This window comes from Squalius cephalus, assembly GCF_949319135.1.
Source record: "Squalius cephalus genome assembly, chromosome: 20".
Classification (NCBI taxonomy): domain Eukaryota; kingdom Metazoa; phylum Chordata; class Actinopteri; order Cypriniformes; family Leuciscidae; genus Squalius; species Squalius cephalus.
The window spans coordinates 33,408,448-33,434,141 of NC_137141.1; the positions used below are offsets into that span (position 1 = coordinate 33,408,448).

The 25,694-nt window shown below is 36.2% G+C and overlaps 1 protein-coding gene across 1 annotated transcript; it reads right to left on the bottom strand.

The window, feature by feature from the left end:
- Positions 1-393: 393 nt before the first annotated feature.
- LOC307148280 (calpain-1 catalytic subunit) lies at positions 394-18,779 on the bottom strand. Its single transcript, XM_079853682.1, has 22 exons — positions 18,699-18,779; positions 16,893-17,141; positions 16,566-16,635; positions 9,191-9,309; positions 8,962-9,095; positions 8,619-8,793; positions 8,413-8,493; positions 8,112-8,197; positions 7,957-8,028; positions 7,646-7,806; positions 4,202-4,365; positions 4,083-4,094; positions 3,787-3,995; positions 3,424-3,457; positions 3,276-3,332; positions 3,067-3,124; positions 2,901-2,965; positions 1,622-1,690; positions 1,407-1,485; positions 1,192-1,308; positions 866-921; positions 394-781 (listed from the first exon to the last, which is right to left on the bottom strand). The coding sequence occupies exons 2-22, from the start codon at positions 17,127-17,129 to the stop codon at positions 755-757; spliced, it is 2,082 nt and encodes a 693-aa protein (XP_079709808.1). The 5' UTR covers positions 17,130-17,141; positions 18,699-18,779; the 3' UTR covers positions 394-754.
- Between the last annotated feature and the right edge of the window lie 6,915 nt (positions 18,780-25,694).

A 25,694-nucleotide genomic window follows, 5' to 3' on the forward strand; every position in this document is an offset into this window, starting at 1 on the left:
TCATAACCAATGTCCCTCGCATGTGAAGATCGATATTTAAAAGTAAAAAAAAAAAAAAATCTTCACACTAACGTTTAGATATTTAAATAGAATAAAACGCCAATAACAAAGTGAGATAGGTAGGTTAGCTGATTACCTTAAACTTCCATGGATATCGGCGTCAGTTCATACGGCTGTTAACACTTTCTATGACAAGCGGATGCGATGAGACCAGGTTTCCGGTTTCGTCATGCGACGTTCGACATATACCCTATTAGCATCCACGAACCAAGCCTTTACTGTAGTAGGATCCATTCCTCTGATTCCAGCGTTCATTGAATCGAGTTATTTTCGGCGTTAGACTGCATTTTACGGTAATTGTAAAGTAACAATTTGTCAAAAACATGCACGACAAAGCAGTGAATTGTGAGGCATTTATTGGTTGTAAAAAGTGTGTAGCATTCAGCAAAATGATCTTCCAGTTTGCAAACTGTGTAAGCTTTGTTCATCTTGTCAATGGTGCTATTGAAGCAAAACTAGATTAGTGTTATCTGAATGAAAACTTTAAACAACTCCCCACACAATTAATTCTGTATTTAATAAAATGCACAATCCAATCAATCACCCTATGCACAATCAAATAAATTATAGTTGTTAAGCCTCCATTTTGCAAATGTGCAGAGTATGAAAATAAAGTAGATTTTTTTATTTTACTGCTGTATGTTATAATTGAGGTCTCAGAAGTCTGTCCAGGATCCTCTTCTCGTTCTCTGGCTCATGAGTACATGGTGAGATGCATCCACTACAAGAACAGAGTTATGCATTATGATTGTTATTAATCTTACTTTGAATTCTGATGCATGAAATATTTGTTTAAAAAAATTACTTCATTTTCTCCCAGCATCATGTTTCGCCCCCCAGCAGCGAGTCTCTTGAATGTTTCTGGTGATGATAATAATAATATAAAGAGTTACAGTGAGTGACAGCGATTGACAGATATCATCCAGACATTATCATCTACAGAGGTTAGGTGTGGATGTTATGCTTTCATTGCATTATCTTAATAAAGCATGCGTCACAAATGATTTATGAAGTTAACTTATCTATCTTAGACATGATAGCTCAAGTGCTATTTTTAGGATTTAAATTGCATACAATAGTTGAGATCTGTACTGGCTATATCTAGTACAACATAATAGGCTAAAGACTCACTGGCCATGCAATCCATGCGCAGGGCGAGGACAACAAAGTTTTCTAATGTAATTTCACCACCAGCGTCACCGTATCGGAGAGCCATGAGATTCAGCATACTGTCACTCAATACAAACCCTTGAAAAATAAAAATAAAATATGAGCAGATTCATTCTGTTGGTTTGTACATTTGGTGATTAAATGGTGTTATAATGTTTATGACTTTAGTGAGTTACCTGCAGCCTTAAGAGCATTTCTGAGTTCATTCAGAGATAGACTTCCAGTGTGTGAAACATCCATGCCATAGAAAATATCCTGAGAAACAGACCAGAAAAGCAAATGCAACCAATTTTATATATATAATGTTTAATGTAGAAACAATATGGACTACTGCATACTCTATCATAAGTCATAAGAGTCACTATTTGTTGTACTTCTGATGGATCGTTACCTTTAGGAAAACGGCTCGTTTCCACAAACGGAGACATTCAAATTCACTGAGCCTTCCAGTGACACTGAGCTGTATTGTTGCGTTAAAGAGCATCATCAAACAACTTGTAAAATTTGATGAATTAGATTTTTGTTCCAGAATTTACAAATGGCAAACGACAAACACAAGTGTTTGAAAGCCTTCATAGTAGCCAGGGCTGGACTGGGACAAAAAATCGGCCTGGGCTTGGCCCCCCGTGAGAAAATTTTGTGCATTTTAATGTTAAATTCATCAATCTGGTGCACTTTGAGAGTTCAAAATTAAAAGCTCCAACCCATATTCAGCAAATTAAACAAAGAAAAATTCAAACCTCTTTTAGTTACAGTGTCTATTTACATTACACCTACTACATAATAATAGTTATAATATTAATCCAATGACAGTAATAGCCATATTTTGTAAAACAAATGCACTAAAAAATAAAGGAAACTTTCATAATTAGTGTTGTACCAATTTCTATACTTGAAAGAGATAAGCACATGATCTTTTATTTTGACGCAAACTGCATCAAGCTTTTATTTTGGCGGAAAACATGGTTTACAAACGCCTCTCATTAAATTTCTAGTAAATTGCGGTATCGTCAACTATGCAGATGTGGAAATAATCTGTAACTGGGTTATGGGTTCCTACACTCATGACATAGCCAAGTGTTTTGAAAGTAGTTCTGCTTACCGCAGGCTCTACACTTTCTCATCTCTCTCCTGATCCTCCTCACATGCCACAGGAGCTGATGAAGGTCAGAAAACATATATTTTGACACAGTTTACAGTGTCTGCTTTAAGGGCCTGTTTCTATTTTTTCACGCTATTTCTCTGCACATTCCTTGCGTTTCTTCTCCATCTCGCTGACTATTTTGACAGATACACACTGACACTGCTGCACGCTCGCTCACTCGTTTAAAGTTGTGATTGGGCCAGCCCAGTGTCAATCAAGAAAAGAACCAATGGGCCGCTGATCTACGTGTTTCATGGGCTGGTCTGTCAGAAAAAAAAAAACTAACACTGACTTTTTTTGACCAATGCATTACACCGGCACAAACCCAGCGCCGCCAATTAAGCAAAACAAAACAAAACGAATGGCCCGCCGATGTACGAGTTTTATGGGCCGTTAAAAAATAAAAAATAATAATAATAAAAAGTATGTATGAGTATGAGATGTATCGGCCCAAAAAGCACGTCGGCCCACCGGGAAAATGCCCGGTATGCCCAATGGCCAGTCCAGCCATGATAGTAGAGGATACATCCATCAGCGCCACCATGCTCTTACACAAATCCAAGCTGAATCCTGTGGTTTTCTGTGAATGTCCTGAGAGATCAGATAAAAAACATACGCAGAATCACAGATGACTGGAAGCAAAACAGGAATAAAGGCTTTAAAAGTATTCCTCTGGAAGGTTGAATCATCACCTGCATGAAGATTCTCATTCAGAAGTTTTTGAAGCCGCTCAGTGTCCACTTCTCCGTACTTACAGAAACAGACATATAATCAGATAGCAGATAAACAACTTACTGTTCGATTGAAATATTTGGGATCTTTAAGTTGCTTTTAGATGTATATCTGATCATAATCATTCACATTCCCTCATAATCCAGAACTGTTGGAGAGTCACATGTACCTTATCTGCATATTGTAGAAAGAGCTGGAAAGAATCGTCAGTATCCCTGGGAATCATCTGAGAGAAATTGAGAAAATTTGAAAATACAATGTATATAATTTCAGAACATATATGTAACATGTAAAAAAATATTATATATATTATATACCTTAGTTCTTGTTATGCCATATCCAGAACTGTCTCTGATGACACAAAATCAAAATCTGTGCATAGTCCAACATTACGTTATATTATAATACTAGAACCTTTAAAATGCTGCATGTGATTTTATGAATGAATGTTTCTCTTATCCTAGTTTATTAAGAAGAGACATCATAAACACGTTATTGTTAGCATCTCGACCAGGGGTGCGTTTCCCGAAAGCATCGTTGGCCAACTATGGTCGCAAGTTCCGTCGTTACCAATAGAGTTCAATGGACATTGCGATGAACTTGCGACCATAGTTGGCCAACGATGCTTTCGGGAAACGCACCCCAGCTCAGCACTTCATGTTAATAATGCGAAGGCTTACTCAATGACGGCTTCTGTCTTTGAATAGACTGTCAGAAGGAAGGATGAAGCTTCATTTGGCTGGAAAGTTGAAGGAACGATGAGGTAGTCGCCCACTTTGAATCGGAAAAACTCCATGATTTCCCGAGCATTGATGAAGGCTTCGTTTTTTCCAACAAAACGAGTGTTTCTGAAGAATGAGGCAGGGAATTTTTCCCTTTGGTCTTTTAACTGGAGAAATAGTAAAAATGTTGATTATTCTGTCTCTGCAAAACCTAAAATACAACCAAATGTATCAGGAACAGGTTCAATACGTACATGAGCTGGCACCTGCAAGAGTTTCAAACAAAACAAAACAAAAAAATGTTTAAATACTCAATATTGCATTTAAATGAAGGTCTTAAACATGATAAGTTTTCAAAATGCTTTTTACAAACCTCATAAATGTTAAAGCCAATATGGAAATTGGTTGCCAAGTGCCTGTTTCTCTTGTGAGATTTTTGAATGAGAGACACGAGGAGATTTGGAGAGCGTTCATCTCTAGGGTCTTCAACAGTCTCCTTAAGAGTCACACGAAACTGAGGATTCTTTGAAAAACTCTCTATAAATGCAAAAGAAGAAAAACGAGAGGTAATCTATAGGCCTATTAAAGAAGCATTCTAACTCAGACTCCTATACTATACGTTTAGTAGCCATTGTAACTTCACTTAAAGGGATGGTTGATTATGATTTCACTTTTCTAACTTTAGTTAGTGTGCAATGTTGCTGTTTGAGCTTAATAAACAACATCTGCAAAGTTACAACGCTCAAAGTTTAAAGCAATGGGAGATATTTTCTTTTAAAGAAATCGTTTTTTAAGGACTACAACAAACGGCTAGTAGAGACTACAAGACATTCCTCCTGGGTTAGTGACATCACTAACCCTAAAATTTACATAAACCCCAACCCCAGGAATGCGATTTATAGATTATCAAGACAGAATATGCTAATCAATGACTAGAAGATAACTACACATCAGCTTCATAAATTCATCAACTAACCATTCAGAAATGTCCTGTTGCTTCTACATGTTGTCACTTCTTCTTGAGTCTCTACATTATTGTCTGACTCCGGTCTGAACATAAAAGGCTAAAAGTTTTTGAAAATTTCAGTGCATATGTGTGTGAGGTAAAAGGACACAAGCTGTTGAAGCTCCGCCCTCTGTGCCGGGAGCAGCAGCTCATTTGCATTTAAAGGAACAGACACAAAAATGATGCGTTTTTGCTCACCCTCAAAAATTTACAATTTTAACATGCTATATAAAGATATCTGTGGGGTATTTTGAGCTAAAACACATACACACTCTGGGGACATCAGAGACTTATTTTACATCTTGTGAAAAGGGCATTATAACACCCCTTTAAGAAATATACAACTTTAAAAGTGAAGATTTAAGATACAAAGTTTCTGTAATACTGTCAAGCTACCATTAATCATGTTACCAATAACACAATATCTTGTTTAAACTTGACATGCAACAAGTTCCAACTTCATAAAATCCTGGAAAGTCTGTCAACCAGTGCTTGAAGTGAGCTGGTGTCCTGAAAACCTGACCTACCTCTCCGGTTAACCAACCCACACTATATTATATCTGTTTAGGGCTATGGAGTGTATGGGGACAATTAGATAACAGAAAAAAATGCATTTTAATGCTTTCGTTTGTTCACTTTTGCGTTCTCCAAGAAAGTTTAACGAGCAAATGCAAACTTTGTGAAAAAGTTTGCAAGCGAACGCAAAAGCATTTTCCAGCCATCTCTTATTTTTTCTGTAAAAGTTTCTCGGGGGGGGGGGGGGGGGGGGGGATTTGCAAGTGAGTAGCCACATGGAAATCACCTAGGTGTTTCTGCTGTTTGCTGTTGTGCCGAATTTGAACTCATGACAAATTATTAACTGCCTCGTTGAGGGCGCTACCTGTTTGCCTAATCCTAACCCCACACCTAATCCTAAACCTACCTATCCTGGGGACTCAGGGGTCAGAATTCGACACAACACCGGGAATGATTCTTGCTGGCCAGCAGCCAGTATCTCTTCTGTTTCTTTTGTCTCTCCAGATATGTTGAGTAATGTAAAGCGAACATGGTGATGTCTTCTTGATCTGAACGCAATAACATAAAGCAATAGACTCTTCTGAGTCAGTTCTTCTAACGAATTGTTCAAAATAACTAACGATTGGTTTGAATCAGTCTGACAAATCCTTTGAATGAAGTCATCCTGAATCCGTCCAAGCTGTTATTGAATGAGCATCTGATTCACTCTCTGAACTAAAGTTCTGTCATCACATGGTAATGGGTATGACAATGTTGATATGTTTGGTCTTGGTGGACCTGCTGCTGTTATTTCTGCTGCTGCAGAGCAAGTACAGGACTTGCTATTGCCAACACACACACGACACGCTGCTGTGAGCAAGTAAGACATATAGCGTATGAATAACTAGGGCTGGGTAAAAAATATTGATTTCTCGATTTTAATCGATTCTCATTTTTACGAAACAATATCGATTCTTAAATCCCAAGAATCGATTAGTCATCCTGTTTTCAGTTGATGAATGAATGGATCATTGTTGCGCGCATCCCATCCAATAAATCACAATAATCTTTGTGCTTTGTTATTATTGATATGAAACAAAGTCTCAGATTTCAAATTACGTCCATTTTCTTACGAAATTCACCGTTTTGGTGCTGTGGCGTGAGATCGCTCCGGCGCAGCTCAGCTCAAGAGAAGCACATGATCTTCTCTTCCGCCTTAATAATACCAGTTACAGCACGAAATGAACATGAATGAGCTTCTGAAAGTGTGTTAAAAGATAGAGTACAACTTATCGAAGTCCGTATCACGTCTCATGGAATCGCTCAATCACTGTTTCAACCGTGCAAAGACGTTAGTAAACAATGTCATGTAACGTCACATTTACCTCAGAAAAAACATATCCAGTGACCATAAACTCGTTAGTCAGCTAGAAAAGTTAACTCTAGAGAGGAGCATTTTGTTAAATATATGCACCATATTACATATTCAATATTTAATGCATGTTTGAATAAATCAGGAAAGTTTTTATGACAGCCATCATTTAAAATTTTATATAATTTCATATAACTTTATTATTATAAAAATAAATAAAAGTGTATTTTAAGTGTTTGTATACAAATCAGTAAATGTTTTACCTTCAATATTATAGTAGGCTAATGAAGCCTATTGGCTACTGACTCCCATGGTTTACAGCATTAGTTGAGATTTGTTTTCCTTGAGAAAATTTGCAATGTATTGTACCTGATATCCAAAATAATCGATATTGAATCGAATCGAATCGTAATCGAAATCGAATTGAATTGCAAGCTTGTGAATCGAAATCTAATCGAATTGTGAAATTTGTGTCAATACCCAGCCCTATGAATAACCCATAACAGATATATACAGGTGGAGCTGGGGAAGGTGGAGGGTTTTCTAAAAGTGCGTTGCAACTGCTACAGCAAATGCTGACAAGTATTTGAAGGTTGAACAGCGAGCTCATTGGCTACTGATACAGCAGGAACCAATCAGCTGTGCCCTATAGAGAATGATGTTATTGCAAGCAGATTAAGTTAAGGACCCATCAACCTGCGCCATCTAGAATTTTAAGAGAACTTTGTATTTATCATTACTTCCAGTGATGTCTGTCTCAAAATAAAGCATTTTTTTTACTACAAGAACTGCTGTCAACCAATCAGAGCCAACATTTCGACAAAGCCATACACAAATTAATTTTCAGTAAATGGTCACAAAGCATCATTATGCTTAACCAGATAGTAGTCATAGTCATTATAAAAATAGTTGTAGTAAGAATAATATAATCTGAGTTAGTCCACCTAGGTCATTTGGACAACCGCCAGCTGTTGTTCCAGTCACCCACTGGCCTTTGTGCACTTCAGTTTTCCAGGATGAAGAATGAGATCCAGCAAGAACGTTCAGATCCAAACAACAAACATCCACATCTGAAAAATTCTTGCAGAAATCCTCCATTGACATCCTGCAGAGACAGAAAACTGGCTGTAAAATAGTGATATGAAACCGTGGTATATACTAAACAAAACGCCTTATATTCAAGAGATACAAGCATTGATCTAAAATAACTTTAAGAGACAAACATTTGGCCCTTTGGATTCTTAGTTCTGCTCACCAGAATTCTCCATTGTCAAGCACAACTTTGTGTTTTTGGTCCTCGGGACGTACAAATTCCCACAAAGGGGATCTAAAGAGACCAGATTAAAAAGGTATCAGATGCCTAATAATAGACGTAGAGGAATTATATGTAGAAATGTCAAGGATTCAGACCTGTCGCTCCAGTCTCTGTTCCACTCTCCCTGACCCCAAGGGTTAAAGATCCTCACCAGCTTCACTGGACGACCTCTCCATACAACCTGTGAGAGAACATCTCAGAAGATCACAGGAATAATACTATCATAACTCACTGATAATAAACACTTCGAAACTTGTTGTCTAATAAATCTGGGATGGTACTGTATATTACGAACATTGTTGGCTTTTGGACTAATTGCTTTTGCTTATTTTTGGATAAAATGCTAAATGCATAATTAATTTAAAATTGTAAACCACAATTGAATTAAGTTCTCACCTCTGTAACTCCTGTGACCGTGTATGCATGCATTTCCACAAGGCCATTGGGTAACACATTATTTTGTATCAGACCTGCTTGCTAAAAGGAACAAAGTGATTTTAGGACTTAATGTGATCATGACTCTAGCAGGTAGGTCGCATGATAATAATAATAATAATGCATTGTTTTTTTTATTGCTTTATTATTAAAGGAACTGTCTTTACCCCTCCAGGAGTGCCACATCCCATCAGGTATTCTGATTGGCTGGCTCGTCTCATGGTGTCCCACAGCTTGTCTGATGCTTCACTCAGTTTAATGGTCACGTGTGGTCCACCGGTGAAGTCCATGAGAGCTTCTGATATGTTTCCTGCGTCCATATCCGCATAAGAGCCGCACACTCTGGAAAAGATGGAAGTATTTTGCACTTAAAAAAAAGGGGGTTCTGATCCATGAACCAAACTAACCAGCTTTGATGGACATATTACACTATTCGAAGCCGAAAGTATATGAAATCAAAGGTAAAAGACTGTTTATTACAAAACACTCTGTTATTAAACTCAAACATACTTAGCATAAGCTTTCTCTAACAAACCAGGCCAGAATTCATTTGGTGTTTTAGACTGAACAAAGACGAGTCGGCCGTCAATAGTTGGTAGTTTGTCATCGATAACCACATCCACCCATGATCCAAATCTCCAGAACTGAAAACAAAAGGTGATCGTTTTGCTATTATTAAAAATATAGAAGCTTTAACTCTTAAAGGAATTGTTCAGCCAAAAATGGTTTAAACATTCACCTTAAAATGAAATATTCCAGCATAATCCACAGAGAAATTTTGCTCATCCTGGATAACCTGCTTCATAATTCGTTTTTGAAATGTAAGAGCTCCAACCGATGCCAGAAACCAGCAGTTACCTTCACACACACACACACACACATACACACACACATGTTTGTTTCACAATATTAGTTAGAACATTGCATAGACCATTGATTTTATATCAGGTTAATGATACTTTCTAATGCCTAACCCAAGCCTTACCCCGAAACCTACCCATGACACAAACATGTGCAAATAATTGTAAAAAAATACAAGTTTATAAGCCTTTTAAACTAGTGAGGCCCAGTAAAATGTCTTCACTAGTTGGTTGCCATAAGATTTCACTACATAAGTGAGGACATTTGGCCGTCACAAGTATAGTCAAACCTGTATACACACACACACTCTCTCTCTCTCTCTCTCTCTCTCTCTGTGTGTCAGAGTGCATGCCGGGAGTGAACTGAGCGTGGTGAGGGTGAGTGCGTTTGTGGCTGAGTGTCAAAAACTTTTCTATCTTCTATCTTTTTTTGTGTGTGTGTTTGTTTTATGTGTTGATTTTTTTATCGGTTGGGATTTAAAAGTGTTTGTTTCGTCTGCAACCAGCGTTGCGCTGGGAAGCATGACGAACCAGGGCACAATGAGTTTTAAGGACTTAACCCGCCGACATGGAGTGAAGGTGGAGTCTAAGATTAACGTAGAGCAAGTTTGTTTAGCGGTGGGAGAGATTGTGGGTCATGATTATATTGTCTCAGCATCGCGAATGAATAGTGCAATTGTTATCTTTTTTAAATCAATTGAGAAGGCAAATGAGGTCGTCCAAAGTGGCGTTGTGTTGAACGGTTCACTTGTGAGTGTTTTGCCTTTGAGTAGCCCGTCTAAAAAGGTCATAATGTCTAACGTACCCCCGTTTATTAACGATGATATACTGGTACAAGAGTTATCTCGGTATGGAAAACTGGTTTCTCCGATAAAGAAAATCCCTCTTGGGTGCAAGTCACCTTTGGTGAAACATTTAGTCTCGTTTAGAAGACAGGTTTTCATGGTGTTGAAAAATGGAGTGGATGAGATCGATCTGGTTTTTAAGTTTAAAATTGATGGTTTCGATTACACTGTGTTTGCAACATCTGATACCACAATTAAATGTTTTAATTGTGGTAAGATTGGACATCTTGTTCGTGATTGTCCTAATAAAAAGGACAGTGCCGTTGTAAGCACGGAGCAGGGCGTGTCTGTTGTTCCTCCGGCTGAGATCGCGAACGATACTGACATTGCCGGTATGTCCGTGGTTGAAGCCGGTGAGCTCGGGCCGGTTTCAGTTCTGGCTGCTGACGAAATATCTGATAAAACTGAGAATGAGATTGTTATCAGGTCCAATAAAAATGATTCTCTAGCGATTCCTGATGAGCAGGCTGAACATTCTGAAATCGTTTGTGTAGCAGAAGTTGATGAAATGGATGTTGTTTTTGAGAAGGAAGCGAAATCTGTTTTCAAGATCCCAGTCAAAAGAAAGAAAAAAAGCTGTGGAAAAGCTCTTAAACAAGTAAAGAAGGATGAGGGTGGGGATGATAATATGGCATCAGATAGTGATGGAGATTCCTCTGATTCTAATATGTCTCAGTGTTCAAATCTGTCCCAAGGTTCTCAAAATGAAACATTGATCTGCTTGTATAGTGCTAATGATATTAGCAAATTTCTGCAAGAAACAAAGGGAGTTAAAGGAGTGCAAGTTGAGGATTTCTTTCCTGATACAAAACAATTCATCAATAATGTGAGGCATCTAATAAAGGAGGGAGCTTTTCAAGATGTGGAGATTTATCGTCTTAGAAAACTGGTGAACAAACTTAAAAAAAAATGTAATAAAGATGAAGCTGTCAACTTTTAAAATTTTGCCAAAAATAGTTTTTTTGGCAACTTTTCTCTTTCTTTTTCTGGTCTCTAAAATAAATATGTCAAATTTTAAAATCGGAACTTTAAACTTAAATGGTGCTAGAGATGGTTATAAAAGAATGATGTTATATGAATTTAGTAGACAAAAGCAAATTGATATTTTGTTTCTACAAGAGACGCACAGTGATTTAAAAAATGAGACCGATTGGAGAAGAGAATGGGATGGACAGATTGTCCTAAGTCATAAATCCTCGATTAGTGGAGGTGTTGCGGTTTTATTTTCAAAAAACTTTTTACCTTTATCTTGTGAAGTTGAGGAAATAATTGATGGACGTTTTTTAAAGATAAAAGTGAAATTCGAGAAAGTCACCATGGTGCTTTTGAATTTATATGCTCCTACGAAGGGGTTAGAAAGAGTTTTATTTTTTGAAAAAGTAGATGCTGTTTTGAAAGATTTAAATCCAGAGGATATGTTATTTTTAGGTGGAGATTTTAATTGTACCGCTAATTCTAAGATGGATAGGAATCATATAGAACCGCATGCTGCTTCTCAGAAAATACTTCTACAACTAATTGAAACTCATGATTTATGTGATATTTGGAGAAATATGAATCAAGATGTTAGACAGTACACTTGGGCTCATAGTAATGAATTTTCAATATCCTTAGCACGGCTTGATAGAATTTATAGTGTTCAGCATCAACGTAATCTTTTTAAATTTTGTAAAATTATTCCAGTTGGTTTTTCTGATCACAATTTAGTTTTGTGTAGTGTTTCGATTAAATCTGTCAAGTATAAGAGTGCTCACTGGATTTTTAATACTTCATTATTGAATGATGAAAATTTTTTAGAGAATTTTAGGTTTTTTTGGGAAACTTTTAAGCAGCAGAAACATTTTTATGTATCTTTACCGCAATGGTGGGATTGCGGAAAAGTTCTTATTAGAGATTTTTGTCAAAAGTACACTCTTAATGTTACTCGAGACCTAGCCCAGTCAATGAAAACTTTAGAGACAGAAATTACTGTTTTACAGGATTTATTAGCATCAAGAAAAAATAATAGAAAGCACATTGATGATTTAAAGGAAAAAAAATCTTTTTTGGTAGACCTGTTGGGGGTTAAAGCACAGGGAGCTTTAGTCCGTTCACGGTTTCAAACTGTAGCACAAATGGACGCTCCCTCAAAAAATTTTTTTAATTTGGAAATGAAAAAAGGTCAAAGTAAAATGATCCACACTTTACTCTCAGCTACAGGACAAGAACTAACAGAGCCTGCTGATATACGTAGCTGTGCTGTAGAGTTTTTTTCAGACCTTTATAAATCTGAACTGGAGGAATGGGGTGCAGATGCTGAAAATTTTCTCGAAGGACTGCCAAAGGTGGACGAAGAGTCCAACAATGAGCTGCAACAGACTTTGTCACTGAAAGAGCTTTATGCTGCCATGATGAGCATGGAAAATGGTAAATCTCCAGGAATTGACGGGCTGCCTGTTGAGTTTTACAAGACTCTATGGCCCGTCATAGGAGAAGATCTGCTGACGGTTCTTAATGACAGTCTGGAAAGAGGACTGTTGCCTTTAAGCTGCAGAAGAGCAGTCGTCACACTGTTACCCAAGAAAGGGGATCTTCAGTGTATCGGCAATTGGCGCCCTGTTTCACTCTTATGTTCAGAGTACAAAATTTTGTCCAAAACTTTAGCAATGAGACTCAGCAAAACTTTAAGCAAATCGATACACTGTGATCAGACTTACTGTATCCCCAACAGGTCTATTTTTGATAATATTGCTTTAATAAGAGATGTTTTTGATGCTTCTAAACTCTTGGGAATTAACTCTGGACTGATTTCTCTTGATCAGGAGAAAGCTTTTGACAGAGTTGAGCATTTGTTTCTATGGAATACTTTAGCGGCTTTTGGTTTTAACCATACTTTTATATCAATGATTAAAGCTGTATATTGTAACATTGAGAGTGTTCTTAAGATTAATGGTGGTTTGTGTGCTCCATTTAAAGTTGAGAGGGGTGTCAGGCAGGGATGTCCTATGTCTGGTATGCTGTACTCCCTGGCAATCGAGCCCTTACTTCAAAAGTTGCGAGCTCACCTAAAAGGTTTGATTGTTCCTGGTTGTAATATTTCTTTACATCTCTCTGCATATGCCGATGATGTTATTGTTTTTGTAAATGAAAAAGAGGATGTTAATAAGCTAGAAAAAATTGTTAATAATTTTAAATTAATCTCCTCTGCTAAAGTAAATTGGAGGAAAAGTGAAGCTTTACTAGTGGGAGATTGGAGTGGAGATCTTCCTGCTTTACCTGGAGGACTGATTTGGAAAAGAGGAGGTTTAAAATACCTCGGGGTCTATCTAGGAAATGAAAACTTTATTAAGAAAAATTGGGAAGGATTAACGGAGAAAATGAAAGGCCGATTGGAAAAGTGGAAATGGTTGCTGCCTCAGATGTCTTATAGAGGGCGTATTCTTATAATTAATAATCTCGTGGCATCTTCATTATGGCATAAAATTGCTTGTATCGATCCTCCAAATGCACTCCTTGTAAATATTCAAAGAGAACTGGTAAACTTTTTTTGGGACAAGTATCATTGGACTCCTCAAAGCATTCTGTTCTTGCCCAAAGAGGAAGGAGGTCAAGGACTGGTTAATCTCGCTTGCAGGAGAGCCACTTACCGGCTCCAATATATACAAAAACTGTTGATGGGACCTTATTCACTGGTGTGGAGACCATTGGCTTTAAGCATCCTGAGAAAAGTGGGCAATATGGAATTGGACTTAACATTGTTCTTAATGGACCATAAAAGATTGACTTTTACTGGAATTCCTCTTTTTTACCAAAATTTGTTCAAAGTGTGGGGTTTCTTTAAACATCGTTGGATGGAACCAGCAACTTCTCTTTACTGGTTGTTGGAAGAACCAGTTGTATTCGGAGCTAGGTTTGATATTTCAGCAGAAGATTGTCCTGGTTTAACTGATTTATTATGTAATAAAAAGCTTTTTAAGCTAAAAAACATCATAAATGAATCAGGTTATAATTTATTGAGAGCTGAAAAAGTTGCTATTTTGTTAGGAGTTCGATCAATACGTTTTGTAAAAAGATTTCTTAAAAAAATAACAATGATTTTAACTGTTCAAGAGAAAATACTTTTACAAGAGTTTGGTGCAGGGACTTTAAGCCCTGACAGTAAAGATTTTTTTCCTGATCTTGAAATTTTCCCTGTTATAGATGAGTCTTGTATTACAAGCCCCTTGCTGAATTTTGGAAGTAATGAGTATATTGATTTTTGTACAGTAGTGGGGAAACTATTGTATAAATGTATTGTGAAAGTTACTCATCAGCGAAATTTAAGTACTAAAACAGATACAGTATGGAGAGAAAAATTAGGATTTAATTCTGAAACTAAACCTGTTTGGCGAGCACTTTACAAACCACCATTAAAAAAGAATATTGGTGATTTGCAATGGCGGATTTTACATGGAGCCATTGCTGTAAATGCATTTGTGTCTATTTTAAACCCCACTGTAAGTGACAAGTGTCCTTTTTGTTCAGAACGAGAGACTATTTTTCATTGTTTCATGTATTGTAATCGACTAAACCCTCTTTTTGATTTATTAAGTATTTTTTTGGATTATTTTAATATTGTTTTTTCAAAACAAGATTATATCTTGGGGTTTTTTTACAGCTCAAAACAAAAGTTCAAATGTCATGTTACTAATTTTATTGTGGGACAAGCAAAATATGCTGTCTATATTACTAGGAGAAATAAGATAGAAGAGAAGTCTGGACAAGATGTTGTTTTTGTTTTTAAAAATATGGTAAAATCAAGAATTCTTATTGATTTTAATTTTCATAAATTAATGAATACGGTAAAGGTTTTTGAGATTCAGTGGTGTTGTAATTATGCTTTATGGTCTGTAGAAGATGAAGAAATTATTTTTGCAAGAGAATTAATGTAATTATTATTTATTTTATTTTATTTTATTTTTAAATGTGTGTAAAGTGATTTATGTTTAAAAAATATTGTAATAAATCGATTGTAAAAAATCTCTCTCTCTCTCTCTCTCTCTCTCTCTCTCTCTCTCTCTCTCTCTCTCTCTCACTCACACACACACACACACACACACACACGCACACTCTAACTCATACACTCACTCACTCACTCACTCACTCACTCACACACACACACACACACACATTCTGACAAAAACACTAAAATGCCATAAAGTGGAAAACAGCTTCATATTCTAAACTGTGTTTGTTTCCATTTGCTTTTTTATCTCAACTCCAAGTAACTTTTACATTTGACCAAATTAATCATTTAGTTTTAAGTTTAACTTCTATTCTCTTCAAAATTTGTTTATTAACATTTTCTATTTATATTCACATGCATTCATCTAATATAATAATATCTAATTATTATATTACACACCTGTTTGATTTATTGCACTTCCACTTTATCTATTAAGTGACAGAGACCTGCGACCTTTGGCATTTTCACCATCTCTAAATGATAGTTAGTATGTTTCGGTTTTCGGCTTTAGCTCCTTGCTTTGATGTGTTAATGATTTATTTTTCGAATGCACAATTTTTGATAGGCTTCAAGGATGTAATGTAAGCTTGGTGTGGACACTGTTGTGATTTGTTTATTAAATTTTTTCCCAATTGCTAACACACTAAAATGACATGCACAGCACAATAATTTAAACTGACACACAGAGAGCAAAGCCTCTTCTCAAGTCTCCAAAAGTCTAAACACATTTTCTGCTTTACACACATTTTTCAATTCAAAATGGCACTTTTTAAACACACTGAACACAGTTCTCTGCATAACACACAACAATCTGACATAAAGTCACATGTTTGCCATTTCAAAACACTGCCATTCAAATCTGATTGGCCGATACATGTCACCTGACCAGACACCTCAATGCTTAATTGTTAACACTTTAATCTTTTTCAGTTTACTGTGTTTTGTGAGCATATTTTTGTTCAGTCCAGTGTAAATATTTCTGCTGTGCGTATGTTGCACTGACTGTTTCAACAGCATGTGTGTGTATCTGCAAATATTTCTGTGCATGTGAACAATCTGAAGAATTGTCTACAATTTGAACTATTTTAGTATTATGGCAAAGCATACTAAAGATGAGAGTGCTTTTCATTATGCCCAACAGTGTGTAGTTGCTTAGACAAAAATCTGCTAATATGAATGAAGTGTGTGCCAAAAGTTTGATTTTGATAATGTAGGTTTGGTTGCAGTGCTTCATTTTGCAGGATATATGAGGTATTTTTCAGTTTGGGTGTGTGGTTTTGTGAATTGTGTTCAGTATTTTGATAAAACCAGCCTAGTTTGCAAAATTGCATGTTAGCAATTGGAAAAAACTGTAACATTAAATGGCACATAATTGTGTATGACCCTCAGCAAACATACACTTTTTGTACAGCACAGAAGACCTACCTAATCTACCCTGAAGGAAGTCAAACCTTGAAGTTCCTTGAACAATGTAAACAGGGTTCGGCACCAGTTCCTGAAGGACACAGATCACACAGATCACACAGAATCACAAGGGTACAACAGCAGACCGACCTAATTAAGTTCTTCTGAAAATGTCATAGTATAAACTAACTAGTAAAGCATGCATGACTCTGCAGTTCATTTAGTACACTTTACTACCACTTTACTATCACTGCCTTGCCTTGCCTATGTAAGACTATCATGATCAGCAGTTTCTGCTATAATCAGATCAGTTATTAGTTGAGTTTGTGTGTGCAGATGCTCACGTACATGTGGTCGTTTCCACACTACTTTCCAGAGCTCTTCCCGCTTCAGAGGGCCGAACCCAATCGATTTCATCTCTGGAGGGAACAAGTTGTCTCTGAACCTCAATCTTTCCTTTAGGCAGAACTGCTTGAGCTGGTGGAAGTCCTGATCCAGGAACCTTTCCGGATTGGTGGGAGATCCCTGTCCATCTTTGAGATTACGCTCCGACAGAATGTTTAAACACACACCAGGCGCTGGCATTGTGGATCAGATCTGTTGAACAGAAAGCAGCGCATTGCTTTCACTCTGCATGATGGTGAACAAAAACTTCCAGTAGCTTTTATAGTTGTTTACTTTGGTTTTACCCTTCAGTCGATTAGATTTAGATTAGATCAACCTTTTTTATGCAGTGCACAGAGCTAATGAAATACAGTAAACATGAAGGAAATACATGAATTGGTAACACTTTACAATAAGGTTAATTAGTTAAAGCTGCAGTCCGTAACTTTTTTGGGTTAAAAATTATCCAAAATAAATGTTTGAGGAAGTACATAACCAGCCAGTGTTCAACACTATCAGCTTGCCGTAGCTCGATTCAACACAGTAAGCTTGTAATAATGCTTTTAACTCCAGTGGTACTGGTGGATTTCCGCGGGACATTCGAGCATGTGTTTGCGTCATCACGTCACATCTGTCCACATAAAGAAGAGTCTCGGCTAGTCGGCTATGAGTGTGAGGATGCTGGAGGAGATTTATAGCCTTTTTTTGCAGCACTTGATATAATTAAACTTAGCAATTTGATGGCGGATCCAGAAAGGTTCAAACGACAATCACCAGGAGATTCACCCGTTGTAAAACGCAAAAGACTTCAGAACCGGCCCATGCTAAAACAAGGATAATATCGTAAGGGCATTAAATGTAGTCACGCAATGCTGATGTTGTTAACATTAACAATTTGAGAACAAAGTATAATTTGCACGATTTGACGTGATATGATGAGCGATCGTTAGATTTAATCAGCGTGATTTACTGCAATGCTTTTTTTCTCTTAGTTGCTCAGAACAAAAGTGGATGTTACTTCTTCAGACGTCATTTTCCAGTGAAAATTCTTCATACTTTCAAAAAGTATAATCTGTGATTGCGAATGCCAGGATCCACACCGACTGACAGCCGCACATTCTCCTCAAAACATCGGATTCATCCGCGCTGTGCCGTGCCGAAGCACAACCCACGTACAGTTGATAATTCCATGAATAACTGCAATTGCAGATTTCGAACAGAGATGGCGACAAAGAGGAAAAACTATGGACTGCAGCTTTAACATCAGTGAACTACCTTAGTTAACATGAACTAAGAATAAACAATACTTCTACAGCATTTATTAATCTTAGTTAATATTAAATTCAACATTTCCTAATACATTATTAAAAATCAAAGGTTGTATTTTGTTAACATTAAAATAATAATTCACTGTGAACAAACATGAACAAACAATGAACAGCTGTATTTTTAGTAACTAACATGAACAAAGATTAATAAATACTGTAATAATACATACAAATGTTTTGCTCCTTGTTAGTTAATACATTAAGTAATGTTAAATAATGAACCTTAAAGTGTTACCCATAAATCTTTAACTTTATGCTTATTTCTTCATTTACTTTTGGTTTAGGTGCATTCAAATTATGCCGACATTCTGCTTTTGCACCATGTCTGTATGAGCACGACTGAACTTAAACAAATTTATTTGCATGTCAGTTTCTTTCTCATGCAGGAATATTAATGTAAAAACTGAAATGATATAACAACATGAACTGATTAAAAACATACCTTTTGTCTCTTACTGTGGCTGGAAGATTATCCTGTCCTTCCCTAAGCAAAGAGCAGGAGGAAAACTGAAGCCTTTTAAAGCCCGACTCCGCCTTCTTCTCCAGGTGTGATGCAACTTTATGGCTCTCAGGTCAATATTTAAATATTGTGCAAATGTCACGGTATAATGAGCCGAGTCTTTTACAGTGGTAGGATTCACTCCAAAACTAAAACTAAAAGTTATTTTGATGTTAGACTGCAGTTTACTGTAATTGTGTGTACTGTAAGCAGCGAGTCTCTTGAATGTTTCTGGTGATGATAATAATATTATGAGTGACAGAGATTAACAGATATCATCCAGACATTAATATCTCTACAGAGGTTAGGTGTGGATGTTATCTTTTAGCATTATCTTTACGAAACATGCATCACTTATGAAGTTGATTTCAAGCTTGTTGTCTATCTATCTTCAGTGTGATATAGGGGTTTAAAAATAAAGGCAGTCGGCCTAAAGTTCAATCTGATTCCAAACTGATTATTGATCTAAATTTTTTTTCTAACTTTTAGAACTAAAAATTGTTTAACTAAATATTGTATACAAATGTAATTAATTTTCAAATAACTAAACAAAGCTTCAGAACATACAACCCTGTTTCTCAGCATTATTGATGTTGTATGAACTGATCTATTTTGACATTATATGATTTGTCATGTCTGTTTAATTCCTTAAGCCATAACTGATTGTGTTTACGTTCATTTCCTAACACATTTAACAGCCGCATGTTCCTAGATAAAAATAATAATAATAATAATAATATTCTAAGAACTTTTTGCTAACGTTCCCATTAAGTTATGAAAACGTTCAAAACGTGAATGTTTTAAAATCTTGGTTTATACCAATGTTAAGGGAACATTCCATTTTTGCAAACATTATGGGAACGTTACTTTTGAACGTTCTGAGAAACCTTTAAAAAAACATGAAACGAACATCAAAATAAAATATTTCAGGAAAAAAAGTTCCATGAACAATTTATCAAAACACGTTTTTGTTCTAATGTTTTTAGAACATTATTGAAGACATTCTATTAATGCTATAGAAGGAGATTTGTTCATAACTTTGAGAGAATGTTCCCTGTTAGCTGGGCATGTGACCTGTGTCCAGGTGTTGTCCACACACACACTGAAAGACAAGTGTAAACACTTTTGTGATCGGAATGTGTGTCCTACTACAAAGGAGTTGAGGACGCATTGTGATTGGATCTCAGTGTAATGGAAACACAATCTAGCCATCGTCTCTGCAGGTCAATGTAACACAAACCCCTGTTCACTGTCATGGCTTTCGCGAGACAATGAAGAGCGAAGACAGAGTTGAACGCTGCAAGTTTGCTTTTGCACCCGAAAGATGCACAGCTGTTCACTGTGCGCAAAAATAATGCACAATTGTCCCACCACATCTGGCAATGATTTCAGACCTATACAGTGTGTCTCGTTTTACTGTTTTGATCATCAAAGTATTACTATTTGCAACTTCCTCCTCCTCATTTTACGAGATTTGAAACACACCCGCTGACTGAAAATAGTTTTTAAAAGAAACCTCAGCACTTCAAGTCGACTTTGCACCAGGGCTATTTTCCCATGACAGACTTATTTTAAATATTGCATGGGAAACACAGATCCGATGAGTTCTCCAGATACAGGAGTCACGTGTAAATGCGCCGCGTCTTGATTGGGTGATGATCCGATCTGATCGTTTAGATCACGGTGATCGCAAGTTAATGCCAAGTGTTCAAGCAGCCAAAGCGCTAGTGAGCATTTGAAAGCAGCCAGTGTTCGATTCATATATCAAATATATTGCATTACAAATTACATAAATGCCTTGGAAATATCGGGGCTGGACATCGCAATAGCCTGGGTGTAGACTTGGAATGAAGCCTTTTCCCCATTATTATTTGATTCACGGGACCGGACACCAGTTATCTTGCCAAGAAAAATCTTTATTCTTATATGTAAGGAGAGAAACTCTGAGAAGATATTATATTCATGCCAGGTCTATGCGTTTCCGTGTTTCTCTGCCATAGTACAGTATGGATTGAGCTTAAATACACAACTGAGCAACTTTCAACTTCCTTGTAAGGTAGAAAAACATGTTGCTTATGTTTAAAAATGGAATGTATACCTTTCACATGGTACCATCACTATCCCTCTGTGTCTACATTAGTGGTATACAAATGGTACATTTGCATCAGTTGAAACATTCCTTTGTTTCTCACATTGCATTTCCTGTGTTACACTTATAATTTGCTCCGACTTTTCCAGAATTTTACGGATGTTTAGGAATTTGGTCTTGTGTGTGCAATGCATAAAAATCAATTCAGAATTGCTGAAGAAACAATCACGATGCAACTTTTTTCTCCCACCCTTATACAGTATGTGTGATTATTTCTTGTACAAAATAATTGAGATCTGCACTGGCTATCTAGAGCACAATAGGCCATGAAATCCATGCACAGGACGAGGAGAACAAAGTTTTCTAGTGTAATTTCACCACTAGCGTCACCGTATCGGAGAGCCATGAGATTCAGCATACTGTCACTCAATACAAACCCTTGCTTGGGAAATGAAAAATATGAGCAGATTCATTCTGTTGGTTTGTACATTAGTCGAATTGAAGATCAGTTGAGAACATGAACAGTTGAGGTCAGTCTTAACTAACAGAAAGTAAAGTTACCTGTAACTTGAAAGCATTTCTGAGTTCATTCAGAGAGTGAAACATCCATAGCTATAGTTTAAGGACAAATTTCTCCTCAGAAGTGAACACACACGCACACACACACACACACACACACACACACACACACACACACACACAGGTATATATTTCCATGTTTTATGGGGACTTTCCATTGACATAATGACTTTTATACTGTACAAACTGTATATTATATTCCTTAACCCAACCCTACCCATTGTAACGGTCACTTAGTCTTAGAGCATTTACAGTATGCGCATGTATGTAGAGTGTGTGTCTGTAATAAATGTGAAAGTTAAGGTGAGCAGTAGGGTGGTCCTTATTTTTAAAGTGTCCAATTGTCATGCTTTTAACCCTTCAAATTGATCCTTTATATAAGAAAATACAGCATGCCAATTTTTATGGCAGTAACATAATAATTACTAGGGGTGTAACGATACATCGATATGGATCGATGCATCGATATAACGTCTAACGATACGATGCATCGATTCCACACTTAAAATATCGATATACACGTTTATTTTGACACCTCCACATTCTCACGTAAAATCCTTCCGCCAAAGCGCACATTTTCGTTTACTCACCAACCGCCTGCCGGTGTGTAACGTTAATCTCCTCATCTGAAAAAGACGCCTGACAAGACTGACTAAACCCTAAACAAGTTTTTTTCACAAAAGCCGGTATTGTCCGCTGTCAAGGCATCGCGAGTTCATGTTTTACAGCAGAAACAGACAAGCACTCGCACCCTTGTTGGTGAACACAACACGGCAAGTCCGTTTTAGCGACTCAGCGCGCAGTATTCAGGTCAGATGTCACTTTGAAAAGACGCGCTGGCTAAGAGGAGTTTCGTCAAAGCTGACTAAAAGTGATCGAGGATGGATAATTTCAATGAACTCGTGATATCTTCTAAAGGGCGTAAAAGGAAAATAAAACCTGAAACATTTTCACGGAACCTTACTAAAGCAGCTCGTTTAGTGGTGAGGGAAAAGCTCTCTGTACTGCGTGTACGTTCTCACAACAACAAAGTTTATCAGGCGTCTATGTCAGCTGAGGAGATTAACGTTATGAAGATTAACCGAGTGTTGTATTATTTATCATAGCAATTACTTGGTTTTGTTTGACTCAGAAAGATGAAATGTGAATGTATCTGCTCTGCTAAAAAAAAAAAAAAAAAAAAAAAAAAAAAACTTTTAACATATTAAAGCATACTTTCAATTAACTTTAATTTTGTAATTTACCTGTATTTTTTAACTTGTTATTATTATTATTAATCAAAACAACCCAGCTGCAGTTTGATTGATATTACTTGGAATGCACAATAATAATAAAAAACATGATTTATGAAAATGAACAAGAACGGAGTACTTGCAAATGACCACTTCTGTAGGGTGTGCAATTTTCAAAGAGTTTAATTAAACGTTCATGTTATATATTTTGGTTGCATTTGTGAGTTAATAAAAACGTAACTGGTTGTGTGAACATAATATTTAAATATCGATTAATCGATCGATATAGCCCTGAATCGAATCGAATCGAATCGTATCGTGGAATTTTTTGAAGTATCGGAAAATATCGTATCGCTGGCTGAGAGAATCGATATCGTATCGTATCGTGATGAACTGTCCGATTTACACCCCTAATAATTACTGGTAGCTCAATAGCTTTAAACTCTCTGAGATTTTGATGATTTTTGTAAAAACAGATCATTTGATTTGGTATTGTACCTGGCTAGTAAAATTCCAAAAAAATCTCCATAAAAGCATCTAATGCACCATATATTCCTAAATATGTATTTTAGATACATATCTCAGTTTACTTATTGTAGAAACTAAATCCAAATTAACCCATCCATGACCCGGTTTAGCAGATTTACCTTTCCTGGTGGAATCAATACATATTTCTATTGATGATCACCTTGGTTATTGTTTGGGTTTAGAGCACATTTTTTGGTTTAAAAAATTACATTACGTTCCTTGAAATTGACCCGGAACTTTGGCCGAATCAAGCAGATTATCAGGAGGCACAGGCAACCATACATGCAATGAAAGTAGTCAATGATCACGCAGAGAGAGGAGTGGCTCTGATTCAAGAATACAATGGCTATCTCACACACTCTGAAGAACAACTGCAGTTTCTCCTTCATGTAGTGGAAGATCACCGACGGATCTATCCAGACTGCAAAAAGTCAACACTGGCTGCTGAGCATCAGAAATGAGGGACTGTTGAAAACTTTGTGCTTTTTTGAGATTGTTGTCATTGTTGTCATGTCAGTGTTGCTCTGATTTCAATAAAATGTAGTTCATTTGCAGCAACTTTTAATATTACTTGCATATCACAATAACGCCGCACAGCTTAACATAGGCAATCTTCCACATGATTGAGCTACCTCTAAATATCATTTTTTTGGTCAACATTTTTGCATATTTCTAATTTTGAAGTTAAAAGGAACAGTTTAAGAGGTTAAGACACAATCATTTTGCAAAAAAAAAAAAAAAAAAAATTGGACTTGATAAGGACCACCCTTGAGCAGGAGAAAAGATAACCACTCAACCAACTTTAGTACTCTTTCTTTTATTTCTCTTTTTCGATTTGTGACCAGAGTTGACCGTTTATTTGTAGTATGTATATTGTATATTTAAGTGGAAAGCTTTTTTTACTCAAGAATGGGCAACTTATTCAAAACATAACATAATTATACATGCAAGAGAGTAGAGAGCATTCAGTTTGAGACTCACCAAATAAATAACATCAATAACAAAGTTTATTTGGTGTTAATGATGTACAGAACAGATGACCTACCTAATAAACCCTTTCGGAAGATCCCTGTCCATCTCTGAGATTGCGCTCAGACAAAATGTTTAAACACACACCAGGCGCTGGCTTTGTGGATCAGATCTGTTGGATATTCTTTATTAGATTGCATTGAACTTTACTGTGCAAAGCAATACATTATTATTTAATGTTAAACAACTTTATTATATCATATGCATGAATATTCCATTCAAAACTGAAAAGATAACATGATATAACCATACCAAGTGTCAGAAGACCCCTATAACATCTGACTCGGCCCACTCGTCCAGTGCTGAGTAACTTTATGACTCTCGGGTCATTATCTGAATGAGCACAATACAGATCAAAGAGTGGCATGCTGAAAACCACTTCACTTCACATGATGTCTGCACCTCATAAATGATCTCAGATAAAGTGAAATATGGCAGAAAAGGAAGGAGTTAACTCATAAACACAGGCAGAATTTCCATGCAAAGAAGAGGTTTCAAAGAAACTGAAAGGGGAAAGGCAGGTGAAACGTTCAGTTATGTTTTTGGCAGCACAAGAACTGAAAACGGCCGACAGTAGCAGCTTGTCTTTCATTGCACCTTAAAACTTTCAGATCTTTATGATTAGAGTCATCACAATAAAACAACCAATAAGACATTTATTCTTTGATGAGGTCTGAATCCCAACAGATGAAATACTCTTTAATGTGTGCTGTGTTTACCAATATTTATTCCAGATTTGAAGGACAGATATATTTATTTATTTTTGTTCATGCATTTATATTTTATTCAATGGGTTCTTTAATAACTTATGTTATTATTAACCTGTTTATCTATCTCCGAGACCAGTTTCAAATCAGGGGTTTTACAACTAAACCCATAAAACAACTTTTTATTTTAAATGAAATAAACATTAACTGAATTAAAAAGCAAAATTATTTTGTTTCAGCATTTTCTCATTTTCATTTGGTTTTTCATATCCTAAAATAACTACAACGAAAACTTTAATAAAAATAAATAAAACCACTAGACATATTAAAAAACAATATAAATTGTTTTTAAACAAACAAACTACACAATTACTTAAAACTTAAACTTACTTAAAATAAAAAAAAAAATGGAAACTTTTTCAAAAACTAGTATTGTGTCTCAATGATACTAAAATAACACTGTTTCAAAAAATGAAATGTACTGGTTTAATAGTAAATGGTCAGTAGGTGGCGCTGTGCGCAAAGTTATAAAAGACAAGAGTCAAGAATGGCTGAATAATTGATCATCCCTACCAATCTAGAACATAATAATTCGCAGTATGGATAATAATATTGTACTGAGAGTATAAAATACAGCAATTATTCATGGTGATTAGTAACAGTAAAGGATGAACACAAATACACACATTGCAATATTTCTGAAATTTTCTGAGACATTTGTATTTCACTATAGTACATATATATATATTACTATACACTAGGGTGCATGAAAATA

What these genes read in the sequence shown, in the direction of transcription:
- LOC307148280 (XM_079853682.1), bottom strand. Translation starts at nt 17,129, where the DNA reads ATGCCAGCGCCTGGTGTGTGTTTAAACATTCTGTCGGAGCGTAATCTC. An exon ending in TTAGAGAAAGCTTATGCTAA is followed by an intron (nt 8,794 to 8,961) that starts GTATGTTTGAGT and finishes CATCTTTTCCAG; the next exon opens with AGTGTGCGGCTCTTATGCGG. An exon ending in AACGAGCCGTTTTCCTAAAG is followed by an intron (nt 1,486 to 1,621) that starts GTAACGATCCAT and finishes TCTGTTTCTCAG; the next exon opens with GATATTTTCTATGGCATGGA.